Below are 19969 nucleotides of genomic sequence, written 5' to 3'. Positions count from 1 at the left end.
CAGGTATACAAACATTTCAGGTCTAACTCAAAATCTCTGAACAGGTTTTTACTCAAGGAATATTCAATACAGCCCCAAGTAGCCAAAAAAACGCTAGCACATTCCCCAACCATTTTTGTTACAGTACTCCTTAGGGAGGCACACCTGCAATTCACTTTTGTAATTTTTGTAAGAGTTTGGGTTTCTTCCCCCCCTTTTTTAAAATTTCACTGTTCAAATCAGTATGAGGTGCTTTTGAACACGTACTTCAACAGAGAGAATCATTCCTCCTATTTAATGAAAACCACTGAATCACTGGTTTACAAGCAATAGCACAACATAACACTGCGAGTGCTGCAACAGTTTAGGCAGAGCCACAAAAAAAAACTCCCATGGGAAGAGAAGGAAGGTTAAAGTGAGCAGGGCGAGAATCTGAAATGCTGTCAGGCACGCTCATGTGTTAGGCTGTGTCTTACACACTAAAGCCGTGCCAACTTTCCTCTGTCCCACACCGTATGGTTCTGCCTCTGTGTCACCTCATCACGCACAGAGCCATGCTAACAGCACGCAGATGAGGAACTGGTTTGACCTTAAAAAAAAAAAGAATTCTTTAAAAAAAAAAGAATTCTCCCACCACATTGTTGTAAGACACCTTTAACAAAGTAATATTCAAAGCCTTCTCCTCAACAGGAATACAAAGAATTGGTAAACTTGTGAATCACCGCTCTAGACTTCCTCTTTGAGCGCAAGAATCCTTCAAATCACATAAAGAAGCCATTCTGTAAAAAATTTTATGTAAAAAGCCAAGTAATAGCATCTTCCTGTCTTAGAAATGTTCCAAGATATGCTAACAGAATTCCGGTAAGGCAAGTCAGGCTGTACTTGACTGTTATTTATGATGAGCAAAATAGACTAAGAAAATTGAGAAAGAACTGCATGAAACATTCATTTACAGAACTGTAAAACTAATACGTGAGAAAAAGGACAGAAATCAGAAGAAGGGAAGACAGCAGACATCTTTAACTAAAGATGTATAAATTCTTTGTATAATTCCTCTCTTAACAAAAATCTACCCAAGATCCCAGTCTCCAAATAAAAATTTTCCAGTGTTTAACTGGAAATAAATAGTAGTAACTTTAAAACATCAAAATGCTGGAAAATATTTATGACAAAGCAGCAGAAAGGCACTCAGCTAAGACATCTGGTAGCACACCTCCTGTGTTAGAAAGACATTCCTTCTATTGGAATAAAACCAAGGAGCAAATCTAAAGAAAATATTTTCCTGACAAGGCAAGACGAGAGTCTGAACAAGCACCAGAAGGGTAGGTGTGTGATTGAATTTCTATAGTATCATTGTAATACTGGCCTAAAGCTCTTCCGTACGAGATCCCTCGCCGCTCCTAATTCACTAGCAGACGTCAGCTAAGCCCATTCGTGCTAGCAGCTTAGTTCTGCACCTTGTACAAACAGATCTTCAAACGCCAACTTGCAGAATACCTTCCCAAAGCCACAAAGGCAGGACCGCAGCCGTAACAACCTAAGGAAATACACAAGGCTCGGGGAGAAAAGCAACATCACCTAACAGATGAGCTGCCACGCCTGGGTGGGGAGGGAAGAGAAAGACATAAAAACCTGCTCCCAAACGATTACCTGGTCTAACAGAATATTGGCATCCCTCACAAACTTCTCCCCAGGGCCACAGCTGCATTACAGGCACATTTGTATTATCTTGATAGAATTCATAGCTCTTGAGACTTCATTCCCCAAATTTGCACGCAGTGTTCTGAACCTTAAAGGTAAATCCTTCTTGTACAAGAGACCAGGCTTGTTTTATTTCTCCTTTAATAAATTTACTATAGAAATAAAATCCTGATTTTGGCATTGCTGCCTCTGTAATAAAGTGAGCATCCTGAATGACAGAAGTACGCAGGTCTCCCGACAGGTACAGAAAAGGCTCAACTCCATGGCTCGCCTATCTTTTTCCATGAGCCAGTTGCCATCTCTCCCATCAGTATAACAGAAATATTTTTGAGCTCACGACACGCTTGCAGTTAAGCAGGCAATAATCATTTTCCTTTGATTAAAGCCAGCAGAAAAACGCTGCAAGATACAACTCAGGGAATTTGAGGAAGTAGGACTTGGTGGTGTTCACAGGATACATCAACTGCTCGGTCCTTTAAACACCGGACAGCACTGCAGTTTTGTTCTTCTATTAACCTATTACTTATTCTACATTTAACCACTCCCCAGACAAACCTCTCTGCTGCTGAACTAGACAAAGATTTCTCTACGTCCTGTTTTTGGCCCCACAAGCTGTTAAGCAGCTCTGATCAAAGAAAGAGGAAAGAGTGCATCTATCCAGGAAGCTGAGACTCCTTTGAAAAAGGAACAAACCCAGAGTAACACGACACAGGTACAAGACAATCATTACAGAGAAACATATTAGGGCTCCGACAGGAACAAACGCTCCGTGACCGTCACCTTTTCATTTCTGTCTCTTGCCAGACTTCTGTGGAAGATGCTGCGTGTCTGCAGTGAGTCCCACACCAATTACACGGATCTACCAATACTCTTCCAGAGCGGAGTCCACCATGCACAACGGTTATGCTGCAAGCCTTTCCTCCGAACCCATTTAGACAAGCAGGTCTTTCTTCCTTTAAAGGCAATACAGTTAAAGTGTCTTTCCACCCAAAGATAAAACTGTGTGGGAAAACGACCCTTCAAACAGGAATGGTAAGAGCAGCATATAGCTACTGTACCCTCCCGAAGGAAACCGCAGAGTAAGTTGTGAACTTACAACGCAGGCAGCTGTTCCACAGTCTGTTCTATCTACGTAGACATTTGTCGTATGCACTGAAGCTTCGAAGCTTCAAACTGCTCGACACTCCAATTATTCTAAGCAAACATGAACAGTTTCCAGAAGGGGGGAAAAAAAAGCAATATGGAGTTGCATATTCAGTCCCTAGTTGAGATCTCAGGAACATTTTTTCATGAACAGGTCTCAATTTTTAATCCGTATATGAGAAATCTTTATTTTAAAAAAAAAGTATTAAAAGACCATACTTGCAGAACAATCTTCTGATTATTTATTGAAACTATTTCTGCTTTACCAACACAGATTTCAATTTACAAAGGATTACTGCAAACTCCAGATTAAGCATTCATTTTGCTCTAGAACACTTAAACATCAAGTACTGCAGGGGAAAAAAGGAACCAGTGGTTTCCTCTGAGGAACAGCAGTCCTCATTAGAACCTGAATTATCCTTTCTGAATACGTAACTTAACAGCTCAAACTTACTGAGGAGAGGGAGAAGATGATAACTTCTAGACACCAGAACATTCCCAAATCAAAAATGTTTCTCACCTCTGTCCCTTATCTTTATGGTAGGAATGCAGTAGTCATCACATCCTCCATAAATGGACATCATAGAGGAAAACATCTAAAAGAAACAACTACTGCAGCACAGCTCTCCATCAACCACGACCATTCATCAAGTTCTCAAATGTGCCGTAACAGAGGCTCCAAAGGCAGAACCGCACAGACTAAGAAGCAAGGAGCTCTGACACAGCTTTGTCAAATTACAATTCCACTATACCCGTGACTACCTCAGATCTAGGAACTAAAAGTGCTTGTGCAATGCTGAACCTTAGCTAAGCAAACCAGTGCTGTCTTTGTACCACACTCCAAATATCATACAGAGAAATCACCCAGCCTGGCCACATACAACTCGATGCCAGTCTCAGGTAGAACCATGCAAAACTCCACAAAGAACACTTAGGAAAACCACATTCACGCATAGAACAAGGTCACATTTCCCAGCACCATTCTAGAGCTCCCTCTGATACCTGCCACTGTTCAAATGTTTCTTCTATTTAAATTATCACAACCACATCCACTAGTTTATCAGCTATTTATACTCACCATTAACTCTTTATTAGATCACCTGCCCTCTGAAATAATCTGCCCCCGAAAAAAATCCCTCTCACTGTTTCCAGACATGCTCTTCACCCAATGCAAAAACCGAAGGCAGCCTTCAAAGTGAGCAACCACCCTCTTCCAAAGCCTGACTGCCAGGTAAGGAAGCGTTACACAGACACTGCGTGGAGAAGCTATGGCATCTCCCCAGTTCCCACAGCGAGCGAGGCAGAGATCCATGAGGGCTGACTCACACCTTGTTAAAGGAGGCAGGAAAAAGAGCCCAGGATCAGCGGACAGCCGAGAGGCCCCTGCCAGATAATCACTTGTTGAATCCGGGCTGCCATTCCTCTCATCTCTGGCCACAGCTAGGGGGTTGGAGAAATTAATGAGAAAACAACAGGGAACAGCCAACATAGGAGCATAACCAAAGTTCGTAAGGCACACACAGAAGGCTCCATACGCCCAAGCATTTGTGCCCCTTCCTGCTAGCTTCTCACCTCTCTTGGTAGCTTGGGAATAATTCCTGTTCCAACATGCTGAGCTGGAAGCTACGGCAGCCAGCTACCTCCACGTAAGAAAGGAGTTTCCGGCAATCTGGCTGAGAAGCCCCTGAGGCCACGTCAACAATTTGGTTATGCTCAAAAAGTATTCAGGTTCCGAGAGTAAGACCAAAATTCTCTTTTTTTTTTTAAATCGTTTTTCTTCACTTTCTTGTCCTTCTCAGCAAAAGAGCCGACAAAAGCTTACCACAACTACAAAAGAGACCACGCTGCAACACTGTCTGTTCCCAGCCTGTTACAATTGAAACAACTCCAAGCTTAGTGAGAGACCTGCCCTAGGGAATGAGTAAAGAGAGATGGATATTCATGGTGTTTTTTCCCACCTTTTGCTTTGACATTTGCAGTACTCCATTTATTTCTGAATGAAGCGTCTCACTCACCAACTCACTCTAGCTCATACATGTCTACTACTTGAATTTTAGATCGGTTCTCACACGTGCAAGTTCAAAATATGACTTAGCACAGGCATTAAAAAAAAAGTCAGCTGCTGTAAGGCAAAACAGAATGCTTAAGACAATGCAAAGCTCACCCCAAAACCTGGTTTCTGAATCCAGTAGATTTTTGTTTTCCACCCTTTCAATTTTAGATTTATTTTTTTTTTTAGGAGGCTGGGGGGGCAGCTAAGAGCATAAAGTCTTATTTCACAAGGAACAGTTAAAAAAAAAAAAAGATAGGTTTTAGATCTTCCCCCATGACAGAACCTAAGACGAAACACAAGCCCTGTAAGTATCGTTAATTTCACTAATGGTACTTCACTCTGTAGAGGCCTCGGGAAAGCAATCGGAGTCTTTTTAATGCTATTCTGTTACTGCCTGGCAAAATTACAGGCAGGACCAGAGAACCTGAGAACTGATTAAGGCAACGCTTGGCTAATTTGCATTCAGGAGCAGCAGAAGCCGCTTTTTTCCACCCAAAGAAGCGCCTGCGAGTACCGAAATCACAATACCACCCGCTTGCCATCGGGGAGAAGCTGGAAACTATTTCAGATTACATCAGTCCCTTCTCCCACACAGGCGTCAGGCGAGCTCGACAGCAGCGTGTACTTGCTACGGCTAAATATACCAGCGCCGGGGGGCTGGTTAGCTCGCAGCCCTGCGAAGGCAGGCACGGCAAAGATGGCAGTTGGCAGGGCTCTGCTGCGGCGTCAGGACACGGGGAAGGCGCGGCAGCCATCCTTCCCCCTCAGCGCCCCGGGGGGGAACACGGGCGGCTCCTCCATCTTGTGCTCAAAGCGGGGGCAGCCCCGGCGCCCCCCGGCCCCCCTCTTTCCCCCCGAGCCGGACTCACCTCCAGGCGGAGGGAGGCGCCGCAGCCCCGCAGGAACTCGCGGATGTTGCTCAGGCACTCGGCCTCCGTGCGCGGCTCCGGGAACACCTGCAAGGCAAGAGGCGGCCGGCTCAGCGCGGGGTCCCCCACCCCACTCCTTCCCTTCCCCGCCCCGCCCCGCTCCCCCCTCGCCCCTCACCTCCCCTCCGCGGGCGGCGGCGGCGGCGCCGACGGGTGCCTGGGCAGGGGCCGACCCGGGAAGTAAACAGGGAGCGCAGGAAATGGCGTGCGGGGCCCGAGGGACGCAGCGCAGGAGCGCGGCCCCGGCCCGCGGTGGGCGGGGAGGGGAGGGACGGCCCGGGACCGCCCCCACACGGGGCTGGGAAGGGCAGGGCGCGGAGGCTCGCTGCTTGGTAAAATCAGTGCTTGAAGAGCCACCCCCCGCCCGCAGCCGCCTCGGGGGGAGAGGGCCCCGGCCCCACCCGCAGCCTCCCCTCAAAATGGGGGCGCCCCCCCTGCATCGGGTCTGGCACGGCTGGAGTCTGTCAGAAAGCCTGGAGGGCTCGGAGGGAGCAGCGTCGCTGCCCGCAGTTCGTAACCCACCGGCTCCAGCGCCTGGCTTCAACCGGCTTTGCTCAATAGGCACAGAAAATGCCTCGTCCTAGCCCAGAGAAGGCGCTTCACGAAGAGGAGAGCCCTAAGGGAACTCAACGAGGAGTTGTCTTCGGTAGTGTGCCCCCTGGAGCCATATAGACACTGCACAGAGTCCAGCCTCTGTCCTGAAACTCAAACAGAGAGCTACCCAAGGAAAAGCAGCCATCGTTTTAACTTACCATGCGCACATAAGCATCATTTCACCAAAAAAAAAAAAAAAAAAATCATTGATTTTTTACGAAGTACTTTACCAAAGAAAATATTGCTCAAACCATGAGGTAAACAGACCTACAGCCCTGGACACGTAGCTCTGTTTGAGCAGCAAAGCCAAGAGCAAAAGCGTACTGGAAGTCATTGGAAGCGAAGGTGGCACCGCAAGCCATCACGTCCCTTGCCTACAGAGTACACTGCAAAGGAAGTTTTGTTACGTGCACACGTGTGTCAAGGCTACGTAAACTCACACGTAATCCATCATCTCCAGAGCACCTGAAACTTAGCGCAAGGCTGTCTCCAAACATTGCATCGAGCCAGAACCAAGGTAGGGCCTTCCTGCAGAGCTAATAGAGCATCACAGATATTTCTGACCCCGTGGTACCACAAGCATTGACAAACACAACAGCATGACAGGCTGAACCTGGAACAAAGACATTTACAACACCAGTCGCTCTCACTTTCTAAACACAAAATTCAGATTAATTTTAAATGAATGCCACTCTTCCATAATACAAGGAATTGCTATCAGTATCAACTGAAGAAGTTTCCTTTTCTCAAGCAAGCACATGCACACACCGAACTCCTCCAGTTATTTGGTACTATGATAAACTGCTGTGGGTTAAGAATAACCATAACCCTTTTAGTATATAAAAAGCGTTAAGGGAGTGCCAAAGAAGTCCCATGTGAGTATGACAGCCTAAATGGGAATCACAGTAAGTTTGGAAAGGACACAAAGAAACAGGACCCCCTTGGAAATATCATAAGCTTCATCCCCCTTGCATTGTTTTTGCCAGTTTTGCGTTTATTGTTTGCTATATGTTTTGATTGCTCCAATTAATTTACTTCTTAATTTTCTTAAGAAATCTCATGCTTAGCTAATGATCCCAACACCCACTGTTAGAAATGTTTCTGGAGAATTCTGCTAGTAACTCCTGGCTTACGCTTCTGGCATGCTCCTGCCTCATATTGCTGTCTAACATGGGATACACAGTAATTATATAGTTGTAATCGGTAACTTTTTTCTCACACTAGTTGCAAAATATCTGGTTTTGATCTCCCTTTATAGGTCATACTGCCTCATCCCTTTTTTAGCACCCGCTATTTCTTGGTTGCTTCTACTTCATCAAGGCCTCTTCATTCTTAAGCTTAAAATTACCCATAATCTCCAAGCAAGAATAATCTCTATCATGAAATCACTGTAAATCTAGATTTCTCTTAAAAGAAAAAACTTCTTGCATCATAATACAGTCAGGTGTGTCAACACTCCTTATTCCCGAAGTCCCTAATAAGTTAAGCACCAAATTCAGTAACTGCAAGAAACCCAGATATGTGAACTACTACCTCAGAAGAGACTGCACATACCTCATAGAAGATTTCACAGTGCCAGGGAATAGGTCAAAAAGGGATTAGGAAGGACACCTTATTTAGAGGGCAAAACCTTCCTATTAAAGAAACAATAAGAAAAAAAAAAAAAAACAAAGGCCAAACATGCCAGATATGTCCATGAAATCTCAGTCCTACCAGAACTCAAATGCATGTTTCCAGTTAAAAATCATCTTCCCTCAAAAAGAATGGAATAAGTTACAGTAAATCTTTTAAAAATGTGTTTTTCTTTTTCTCTGTCAAAACAAGGGAGGGTAATGGACTTGAGTGGTACAGGGGGATGACACAAGCAGGCTACATTTTCTTAGCTCTGTGGGTACAGTAGCATTTTTATCCAATGGGAGACAGAAGCATATGGGTAAAGAATCTAAAAATATCGCAGCATTTGTATCCTGCTGGAAATGTGAAGTGTTAATGATCCCATAAAAAGAAGCAAATCCATTAGGTTATTTAACTGGGAAACCTCAATATGACTCCAGCAATCTTCTACTAAGAAGCACGATGATCTGAGCAGCACACTCCGAACCTCTGACCAAATCTCCCAGTTCAATTGTGTGGGCCAAGTCAGTGTTAAAATTACACCTGTGGTAGCAGACATTTGATCCTGTTATAGGCAGCTACACAGGTAGCATTTATAGCCCACAGACTATTCACATTGTAACGCAGCATAAATGCAAGCAGAGCACAGGCAGGCAAGGATTAGTCTGCCCAAAAGAAAGCAAACACGTTCAGAAAGCCAGGAAAAATAAACAAACCAAAACCAAAGAGGGTCATATTCCAACATTACTTAGCTTAACAGAAAGAAGATTGCATGTACATAAAGCCAATGAAAAGAAGAGGTTACGCGCTTTCCTCGCCGGTGTTTGTTTCCTCCTCTTGCTGTCACAGCCCAACACTGTCAGTTCATTAGCAGGGGCTGTCATCTTACTACAAGCCTATACCACCCGCAGTACAAAGAAGCCTCAGTGTCCAACTGGAACCTCTACGTGCTACAGTAATACAAATAAAAAAGAATAACTGTAATTAGGAAAGACAGGACTTCCAGAGGGACCTGACAGATTCTTAATTAGGGACCGGGGCTCCACAGAGGAATTCAGCGCGATGAGCGAAGGTAAGGCACAGAGCGGCAGCAACAGCCTAAACCACTGCTTCGTGGTTCAGGGACAGGTTCTGATTAAGACCTAATCTCTCGGGGAATAGTTCTAGAAATTATGGATAGTTCAACGAGGACATGCATGCGAGGCGCCGCAGCTGTCAAGAAGTGGACTACATTGTTCTCCATCTTCTCTGGATGGCAGAAAACATGACACAAATAGACGGCGCCCAGCTAAAATTACCTCTGTTTTGATTCAGTTTAACTCTATGATTTTAATCAACAACAACAAATGCATAAAGAAGGGCAAAGCAGAGACAAGAATTATTGAGAAAAGGTATGACAGGGGCTGTCTTAGGAAGAAAGAAAAAGGCTACCTTTTGGACAACGGAAGTATGCCAAGAAAATAAATGAGGAATGTATAACAATAAATGAGTTTAAAACACAAAAAGATATCCCTTCGATTGCAAAGAGTAAACTCTATAAATTAATAGCTGCTGATGTCTTCTACTTTTATGTATGGAAAATCAGCTGTTCATTTGCATTCATCTGATGAGCAAATGGGCCAAAGTGAGAGAGGTCTTTCGAACAAACTGGAGTGAAGGCAGTAGGAAGAGATTGATTTTTTTTAAACTTCTATGTAGGAAGCTTGCTGTCATTCAATCATTTATGTAGCATGACATACAATATGTACAACACGGTTCAGTACGAAGGAATACCGTCTCAGTTACAAGAAACCAGAACTACCAGCGAACAGAGAGGTACCTGCCAACTAGCAGGTGTGTCCAGCAGACACTTCAAAATGTTCTGTGCCAGGAGTGTGGCTTCCTGAGTCCAAAGTTCAAGACTCGGCCTCCAAGCAGGCATGCTAGGGAAAAAATCCTGTAAAGAGGCAGTCCTGCACTTTAAAAAGCATTACAGAAGAATGAAATCATGAGGGAACGTGTTATGGACGAGGGCACTGTCCTCTGTCACAACGTGCCAATCATTTTTCCTGTTCATTCTGCCTGTGGTCTTGTTTGCACTGTATCCGCCCAAGACACTGACCATAAGGGCCCATCCCTTGGGGCAGACACACCAACAGCTTTCAGGTTCCTGCTCTGTCCCTCCTTCCTATAGCACCCATCTTCATCAATCGTATCCAGCAGGGACAGGAAAGAAAGGAGCACGGAGCCCCAGACTCCCACCGAGGACAGCCGAGCAGTCACAGCAGAAGGTGCAGCCGCACTTTAAGGCTCGCATCGCTCATGCCTGTGACTGAGGAGCATCCCGCACTCGAGCCCAGCCACTTCACAGACTGCAGATCTTGCTGGTGAAGTGAGGTGGCACTAGCAGGATTCTACAGTTAAACTGAAAACACGGAGCAAGATTCTTAGAAAGACACATTCTGGGCTTTAGGCATCTTGATGGAGCACCAGATCTCACAATGAGTTTGTTTCTGCTGTACTGTGGCTCTTTAGTACTGATTTTTCCAAACCTATAAAACCTGCTGCCCACAAACGTTTCAATAATGAGCAGCATAGCAGCTACTGTGTGCTACACACCTGCATTCTGGCACGAGGAAACCCATGCTCTGAAAACCCAGCAGCAGACACAGTGTAGACAGTAAGAGCTGGATCCAATAACAGACTCTCACAGGCCACATACTCCAGTGACCAAATTTTTAAATTTGCAGTGCTCACTCAAAAAACTTACCAGGGCTCTGCACACACCCGAGAGGTAGGTGCCTTAAAATACAACCTAAATTTCTTGTATGCTGAGAAGGACACCCAGATTGAAGTAAACCAAGAATCAAGCCACCTTTCAAACCAGCAATTCCAATCCCATGTTTAACCCTACTTTTCTGCCCTGCAACCTTATCCCACTCATCAGGAGCCTGCCACCCTTGCTTTACTGCCCAATGGGCCATACCAACTCACCAGCCACGGCTCCCTGATCCCTCGATTTCCACCCGGTTAGGGCAGCTGGAACAGGAGCGCTTCGGTTGACTGAAGACTTCTTTAGCTCCAAGTTCTTCTTCTGCACATTATCAGAAATGCCCCTTTATTTGCAACAGCCCTCAAAACACCAAGTTCAGCTAACGCTGGCAAGTTTGGGAAGGAAATTTACAGTCCTCTTAAAATGCCAACTGCTTCTGTGGCAGCCTTGATAAACTGGTTCTCTGAGTCTTACACAACACCTAGAGCCACTTTTCTCTGTAAACTGCCTTGTGGAAATGATACTGTGAGACTGATACAGCTGTTTGAGATCATCCTTTCAGACTTCCACCTGCATTAAACAATGCTCAGGAAAACAGTATATTCTTTGCAGTGGAAGTACTGGATTTTTGTTACCTTCCTTGGAACCTGATCAAATTCCCATCAAAATCTATAAACAGACTCCCATGAGACAGGTACTTGATCACTCCCTAAGATACAAACGCAGTAAGTTAAGGGCGTCACGGTGTTCCAGATGCTACAGTTTTGTTTTCAGAAGTTTCCATTGTATTTTTATATTTCACACACACAAAAAAGGCAAACAAACAAACAAACAAAACCCAGTAAGACAGCAGTGAGAATGCCAAGCATGTAAAACTTAGCAAACACAAGACTGCAAGTTGCCTTTGCAACTGCAATTACAATCCACCTGTAGGCCCACCTTGTGAACTAGATCAGGCTGAGTCTGCTGACACACGTGCATGTGAGAATGCATAAATGCGTAAAGCAGCACACACAGGCACACATGAGGTCTAGCTACAACTGCACAAGTAGTATTTCCACCATGTCCAAAAATTCCTAGCCTCCCCCCCCCCTTTTTTTTTTTCTTATTTTCCTGTCTATTTAAAGAAAAAGGTGACACCATCTAGCAGGCAGCTGTCGTAGCCCCCTGTGACTTTACCAGCCTGGGGCTGCTGGGCTCCAGGAGCAACCCAGGACGCAGAGCATTCCCTGAAGCTGGAGTGGGCAAAGCACGATGACGTGCTGCTCCAGCTGCCAGCAGCGTTAGGGCAGCAGCTGACGAGAACCCAGCTGAAGGGGTAATTTGGGAGCTCTGTTTGCAGCATTCCCCCGTGCAGGGAGGCCGGTAAGCAGGGGTCTTGCACCCCCTCTCACAGCACCTGGCAGTGCCCCCGGTGCAGCAGGCGGTGCCGCTGTTCGGATGCAGCGTGAGCTCGGGCTGCAGGAGTCCAATCACTCAGGGTTTGTTTACACTGGAAGAGCTCTGCTGCTAGCGGTGCTGGCATCGCTCCTCCGTGTGGATGTAACATATGCCAGAGAGGGAATTCCTCTGCCAGTCTAACCGTACCACTTCCCCCAGTGACATCGATGGAGCCAACTAAAGCGCTGCTCTGTCAGCACAGCTGCATCAGCTGGGGGCGTAGGACTTTACGGCTTTTTTCCCCTCTGCGTGTGTGAAAATACTCCACGGGCCTACGAAAACCCTACGGCGGAGACCCTACCCCGGGCAAGCTGCCAACATTTTCCTATGGTGCTTGCTGTAGAGCAGGAAAATGGAAACCCAAATGCTCCTAGACCTGAATGCTCCTAGACCTAAACAGTGTTTTGTGGGCCAAGAGGGGACTCTGCCCACAAGGTCTGCAGGGAAAAACAGAGCCAGGGGAATTTCTCAGTTCATCACCTGCACCAGTGGTGGGTGATGGCTGCGGCGCATTATAGGAAGTGATGTGGAGTGAGCATCACTTTGCTCCACATGGCATGATGAGGGAGAGCACAGACTGCCACAATGGCTAAATACCGGGCAGTAAGGCTCAGCCAGCCAAGGCAAAGTCCAGGCAGAGCGCAAGACTGATGTCCCTTCCGTGCTGCCAGCTCACGGTATTTCTGCAAGCCCTGTCATGCCTGAAACTTGGTAAGGTTCCATCTGGTCATATCACAAACACTGGGCAGCAACAAATGAAAATTGCTATTTAAGAAAGATGTATATTCAGTTCCCCTCAGTGGTTCAAAGGCAGATTTTAAATAAATATATACGTACATATATAATTTATAAACTTAAATTTAAGGCCAGACTTGCAGTTTTTCCAAAGCTTTACAATCGCAGGCATCATCACCTGAACGATGCTGTGCACTCTGCCCCCTAGCACGCTGTATTAACCAGAGGGAGAGCACTGATGGCACCCCAAAGCTCCTCCTTTTCCCCACAGAGATGTGGTGCTCAGAGGACGGTCTGGATACCCGAGGGCTAAGGTATCGCCTCTTCTGTTGTCCATATTACACACAGACCTAGAAAGAACACATCTTCTAGGGACTGTGGAAAAGATGTTAGAGAGAGTGAGGCTGGCAAAACTACACTCTGTATTTTTCTCACAAAAATGAGTTCCTCACAAATAATTTCACAAATTTCCCCCTCTTCTCTGGGTCTGGCATTCCCTTATTTAACTCAGTCTAGATCCTTCGGCATTAACAGGGTCTGATTTTTGAAGGAGAAAGGGACACCAAATTCAGACACAGGTCCTCTGCTTCCTCAGAATACTGTGTTTCTCTGGACAACATCACAGCCACCACAATTACAAAGCCAGTGAATAAATGCCAAAAGCAGCAGCGCTCTCCATCAGCGATTCTCTTGTACTCCTGCAGTCGCAAGGCAACAGGAGTAACGTGGTGACTGACAGCGTGGTCAATGACAACTCCGTAACACGACCAAATGATCCCACGAGGAAGCTCACAGTAGCACTTACAAGAATGAGCCCTACTTAGAAAAAAAGGCGTTTTAATGCTCTCACCTGGGCTAACCTTCCCCAAGAGCTGGGCTCGCCCTCGCGGCTCCTCCACCCTGCAGCAGCACCCTCCGCACGCACACCGGCCACACTGCGGCCTGCCCGCAGGCACAGCTGCCCGGCGGGGATTATTCTTGCCAGAAGCACAAATAATCTCCTCGGGAGGCTCTATGTGAGGACTGTTGCCCGGGGGAGAGAGCATATGCACATTGAAATGCAGATTTAGCTTCACGTCTGCCTGGTCTAGTCCTAGGATGGCCTGCTGCGGCAGCACCTTCCCTGCGGATTTCAGCGAGGACAGGCTTTTGGCCCGTGCTCTCCGCAAAGGCACCTGGCTGCAAAAGCACTGCTCGTTATTAATGGTCCTCCTAAGCACCTTCTCCTTCTTTGCAATGCCTGAAACACCACGGTCAGGTCAGTCCCCGTCACCACGACAGAAGTACTCGGCCCCGAGACATCCATGTGAAACCAGAGACAAGTGAGGCCTGCCTTCACTTGGTGCTTACACCTGTCCTAAGGCTGACAAGATGGCCACCACACATGGCAGCCTGGGCCCTCCTTTTGGGGACTCACGTAGAGCGATCCTTTTGCCTTAGGAGCCTTTTCTTCCTAAATTAAAACCCAGAATGCCTTTTTCCGCCAAAGACCTCAACCGCTAAGTCAAACCTCCCACCAATCCTGTCACGGTGCCAACAAATAACCAAACACCAACACCGGAGCCCAGTCCCCCACGCGGGGGACCGACTCATGTTCCAACCGCACGCTGAGCCTCCTCCAGCGAGAAAGCATGTTCCTTGCTTTCCCCAGGCCAGGCTCCCCACATGCCACAGATATCAGCCCCTGGACGCAGTGGTCGAGGCCGGGCTGATGCCGAGAGCCAGGACTCCTTCCCCTGAGGTGTCTTCCCTGTTTTCTTCTTCAGGCAAATGGAGCTGTCCTCAAAGAAACGCTTATCGGTCGAACAACCGGCCAAAAAAATGAAAGTACAAACGAAACTTAATGGAGCGCGAAGTCTAATATGACAAGGAAAATTCCCGCTCCAGTTTTAATCTCTATTTACAATGTCAAAAGTGGGTCAAATGGGTCTGCAATGGAGGGATTTGTTTGGAGAATGATCTCTGCAATGAAAAGCATCTACGCAGCAAGCAGTATCGCGCTGCGATACCTCCACAGCGATCCTCTCCCCGACCCTCCAAGCCACTCGGTTTTACAGCGCGGGGGTGCGAAGCTGTAACTCGAAACCTTGGCTTCATTCAAACGATGATTTTAGTGCGACTCCTCAAGAACTTACAAGAGCTGAGACACCGCTGGATTTGGGCAGAGGGTGCTGGGTTCGGTAACTGCTCTCCCTTTTGTTCCTTTCCCTTATCCTATTCCCCAGGCTAAGGTTGCTCGGCAGTACCATCACACTGCCCAACCCAGCTGTTCTGTTTTACCTCGGCACGTCCTCCCTCGAAACGCAAAGGAATCACAGGGATGTCCAACAGCAGCCCAAAAGTGAGAGACACAATTCGTACTAACATCACTTTCCAACGTGTTTTCATTCACAGTTCCTGGAATCAGATCAATTTAATATCTGTCTTCTGCTGTTGTTCAAGACAGATGACTGTCATGTAAGCAAACGTAGCCAAAACTTCCTGACAAGAAGTTATTCTGTGCAAAGACGGCGCACAAATACAAAGCAATCTAAAGAAGAACACACTATCCAGCCTCCAAACCCACCAATTTGTTTTTATCGACTGAAGAAAAATCTGTTCTTTGCCCTTCAAGTGCTTTATTCCTTTTATGGTCAAACAACCTTTATTTATTAAAATTCTTCTACTAATTACTCGCAGGGTACCCAGAGGCTTTAAAAGCACAAAATGCCAAAAAATGTATTATTACATTCCTACACATATCGAGTCCTCTTTCTAAACAGTTTTGGAAGGAAAGAAATGTATTTAAAGCATTTTCTAGAAAACATCTTCAAGAAACTGATAAACATTCCTGCTTATTTTTAATTTGTATATTTTTTTTAAGGTTCTTTTTGGTTTTAGTTGCTACTTTGTATTTACAGGAAAGCGAGCTCTGTCAGTCTTCAAAGTGCCTGCTGATGTCAGGTATTTATAGAAAGTTCCGATCTTAAATGAGTTTGAGAGCTGAATCAGCCTACATCTGTGGGCCAAACTGTGTATTGTTTAAACCTGAAAAAAAGCCCAATTTGAAGTGTCAGCTTTCGCGACAAATAGGGAATAAAAGGGCTCATATAAAATGCTCTCAGGATAAAAATAATGCATAAATAACAGCAGTAGCAAAAAAGGCATGGAAAAAAATAACTGAATTCAGGGAAGGATGCAAATTTTATGTTTTATTAGCAACGCAGAAGAAAAAAAAAAGAGAAAAAGTATTACGGAAATATCTCAGAGTTATACCTCCTTCAGACTTATACCACTTTCTTGCTGCCAGCCTGTGTGGTATACACTCTGAAGCTACAGAGAAAATATTCACAAAGTTGGATTGGAAAATGAGTTCATGAGTCCTTCAGATGCATCTGTGAGTTAGAAAGTGCAGTGTGAAAGACCCACAAAAATAAGTTGGGACCCCCTCACAAAACAAATAAGCAAAGAAATAGAGAGCCCTTCAAAAAAGGAGAAAAAGGGGCAGAAAAAGTGATTTCCCCCCAGACTAAACTGAAGCCAGCGGAGAAAGGGACCTCAGACCAGCATGGGACCTCGGGCAGTTGCCCACCCCATGCCCTGCCTGGCAGAGAAGCAGCAGCCTTCCTCCCACAGCAGCTCTTCCTCCTCGCCTCTCCCAGCGGTCCCAGCCCACCCACCACCACCTGCTGCCAGACCTCCTGTCTCCACACCACCAGGTCCACACCCACGTGCACAGGACAGATCCCAACACCCCACGGACAGCTCCTGGTGCGCTGCGCTGGGCATGGGGTAGGCTGCAGGCAGCTCTGCCCCTCTGCAAAGCCTCCCCTGGACTTGGGGTCGGGAAGGGTGTTGAGGGGAAGGGTGTTGAGATGTGAGGTGTTGGCTGCTCTGAGGTGGAAACAAGAGAGAGCCTCTTGTTCACAACAGCAGAGCCACTCCTAGCTATACCGTACAGAGAAAAGCACGTGAAGTTGGGAAACACTCTTCCAGCACTTATTTCTGTCATGCTCGTGTTTATTTTCAAGCCTGCCGTAGAGCCTGTTCCTCATGACAAGCTCAGGTCACCGTCCCACCATGCCGGCCGACACCTCCAGAAGGGGAAGGCCTTTCCCCAAAGCCTCTCCCTGCCCCGCAGCTCAGCACCTAAAGCCTTGGAGCCTCAGCTCCAACACGCACGTGGCAACTGGAGGGGAAAGGTGGTGGCGGCCATCCCGGGCAGCTCTGCCATCACCCGTGGTGGGCCTCAAGCTGCTCGTGCAGGAGCTCTCACGGCTCCAATCGTGTTGATGGTGTTCCTGGGTGGTTTCTATGTCCCCAGTTTGCTCACGGGGAAAGGAATGACTCCACTGAGCCCAAGGGACTCCAGTCCTGGACCTCTGTGTCATGGCGCAGCGCAAAGCAGCGACAACTCCCATGCGTGGCAAGCCGAGCTCGGCGCCCTACCAAACTCAGAGTGGTGGCTCCCAAACTTCGTGGCTCAGCGGGCGACTTGAAGAAGCCACGAAAGCCAAAAAAGTTGAAACCCCCCTCCACCCCGCACTTGGCCACCAGCACGGCGCGTGACCTTCGCTCATCCCCGCGGGGAAACTTTCCCCGCCGGGCATCCCAGGTGCGCCAGCCCACCGAAAAGAAAAAAAAAAAACAAAAAAAAACCCTTAAACCAGCCCGCGTCACGCGGCGTTATTTTGGAGAGACGCCGTGGACTTTAATTGGGGGTTGTTATTATTATTGGGAAAGGGGGGGGTGGGCGGGGAGGGGAGGGGGGGTTTGGGGGGTTCTTTGGCGTCCCCATGGGGAAACTCAGCACCCAACCTTCGGGTCCCCCGTGGGCGGCGGCGAGGCGCGGGGGGCACGGCGGCGGCGGAGGCCGCCGCCGTGCCCCCCCGCGCCCTCGCCGCCGCCCCCGGCCGCACAAAGCCGGTGCAGCCCCCCCCCTCCAGCCCGTTCCCCGTCCCGCCATGCCGAGGAGCCGCTTACTTTCTCGATGGAGCCCGGCAGCAGGCGCTCGAGGAGGCGGCAGAGCACCACGCCGTCCTTCAGGGAGGACTGCAGGAAAGCCTCGGGGTCGGCCACCGTCTTCTTGGGCGACTCCAGCACGCCCAGGGCGATCAGCCACGTAACGGTCTGCTCGGCCGAAGTCATGGCCGCGGAGATGATGATGATGATGATGATGATGATGATGGGGGGGATGATTTTTAGGGGGGGGGGGGGGCTTCAAGCGGAGGCCCCCGCCTCCCCCATGTGAATGCAGATGACGACGCCCCGCCGTCACACCGCCACCCCGTGTCACACACACTCACGCTCACACACGCTCGCACACACACATGCAACCGCAGAGCCGCCTCCTCCCCGCCCCCTGACATCACGGGCTTGCGCGCCCGCGGAGGCTCCGCCAGGGCCGGGCGGAGGCTGCCCCCCAGCGGCCGCCCCTCACCGAGCCCCCTCCGCGGGCGCGCAAGGGTCGGGGGGGGAGCCCGGCCGCCTCCGGGGGAGGCTTTCGGGTGAAAGAGGGCGGGTTTGGGTCAGGCGCTGGGAGGAATTCTGCACTCTGAGGGCGGTGAGGCGCTGGCACAGGCTGCCCAGAGAGGCTGTGGGTGCCCCATCCCTGGAGGTGTTCGAGACCAGGTTGGATGGGGCCTTGAGCAACCTGCTCTGGTGGGCGGCATCCCTGCCCAGAGGGGTTGGAACTGGGTCATCTTTAAGATCCCTTCCAGCCCAAATGGCTCCATGATCCCCCAGCTGTGATCAAATCTTCTGCCAAAGAGCAGCGGTGCCTTTGGACCCAGGATGAGATAAGCCAACCCTAATCCATAACACAGGAAGATTTTCTTAAACTCTGACACCTGAGGTGCAATATCTCTTCCAACGTTTCTCAGCATCAACCATCTGAGACTTTTGTTTTCCCGCTTTGCCTTTTTGATGCATATTTGGAGCAACAGCTGCCTACCAGATAGCTACAGAGAAGGCAAGCCCACCTATTTCTTGTGATCAGAAAGCAGCACGGATGGCTTAACCACGTCCAACAGTTCCCCAAGGCAGGGGAGCAGCCTCCAAATCTTTCCAAATCTGGGTGGAGGTGCCCAAAAGATTGAAGAACATGCCAGTCTCTTCCCAGCTTCTTTTCCTTTCAGGCTTCCCCCTGGAAGGTGCTTACTGTGATCCATCCTTCCACACTGCTTGCCTGTTCTGTGCTTTCCTCCTGCCAGTCTCGGTCCTGTTTGTACCAAAAGCTGCTAGGTACATACTGATATTCTGCATCCACCTCATCCCGTGAGCGCAAGCTATATCGGGGGTGAAAGTTTTGAAGTAACACGAAGGATGAGGCACGTCATTATGACCAGTTTTCTCTCCTTTCTCTTTTTTGTTTCACCATCAAAGCTGTTCAGATTATTTTACGTCCTGACTTCGGTCCCACTTTTGCTTCTAAACCATCCATAAGCTGATGATGCCCTGTATTTGGGAACCCCGTATGGTAATATTTAAGCAACCTAAAACCTTTCTGAAGACATCAAAAGGCATGATTTTAACTACCTTTTTCTATAAAACATTTTTAAATATACACAAAGATGAAAAAGTCATTTTGGTATTGACTCATAAAGAATAGATACAGAGCACATATGTAGTAGGTTCGGGAAACTTTCAGGAAACTCTCTTTACACAAAGAGATTTTTATATTTTTAGTTTTAGTTCCAGTTTAGTTTAGTTTAATAAGAAGATCTGGACCCCTCTTTGAAAGAGATGAAGACATACGTTAGCCAGATTTGGCAGAGATCTTGTAGATCTAGCAGCACGTCGTTTTCAGCAAATAAAGATTCAACAGTTGCTAATTTCTTTGGACTTTCGCAAGCTTTTGTCTTACAGAAAGTTACTAAAGAAACCAGGTAGTCACAAGGTAGAAGGTAAATTTCTGCCATGGATTAGCTAGTGATTGAAAGACAAAACAGCGGGAATAAATTGCCAATTTTCAATTTGATGAAAAGTTAATGCTGGAGATACCTCCTGTATTCTGCAGTATAGGCTGAGTTGTCCTGAGTATTTACCCCA

General features: G+C 47.6%; 1 protein-coding gene and 1 long non-coding RNA gene across 5 annotated transcripts in view; both read right to left on the bottom strand.

Annotated features, from left to right (window-relative positions):
• Window positions 1-18349, bottom strand: part of ARHGEF7 (Rho guanine nucleotide exchange factor 7) — a 120359-nt gene extending 102010 nt beyond the window's left edge. Inside the window, exons 1-2 of one of the 4 annotated variants that reach the window (XM_040537164.1) lie at window positions 17903-18349; window positions 5746-5832 (exon numbers count right to left, since the gene is read on the bottom strand). In XM_040537164.1, coding sequence (XP_040393098.1) covers window positions 5746-5832; window positions 17903-18067 — 252 coding nt within the window. In that variant the 5' untranslated portion in view covers window positions 18068-18349. Of the gene's footprint in view, window positions 1-5745; window positions 5833-5923; window positions 6091-17902 lie in introns of those variants that run through there. The other 3 variants (XM_040537140.1, XM_040537165.1, XM_040537167.1) reach the window with 3 other exon arrangements.
• Window positions 529-1657, bottom strand: LOC121059956. The gene is made up of 3 exons (XR_005814692.1): window positions 1630-1657; window positions 1437-1516; window positions 529-568 (listed from the first exon to the last, which is right to left on the bottom strand). It is a non-coding gene; the product is annotated as an uncharacterized LOC121059956 (long non-coding RNA).
• Window positions 18350-19969: the final 1620 nt, after the last annotated feature.

The sequence above is a fragment of the Cygnus olor genome, chromosome 1 (assembly GCF_009769625.2).
Source record: "Cygnus olor isolate bCygOlo1 chromosome 1, bCygOlo1.pri.v2, whole genome shotgun sequence".
Classification (NCBI taxonomy): domain Eukaryota; kingdom Metazoa; phylum Chordata; class Aves; order Anseriformes; family Anatidae; genus Cygnus; species Cygnus olor.
The sequence above is the reverse complement of the archived record's forward strand: the minus strand, read 5'-3'. Positions and strand labels throughout refer to the sequence as shown.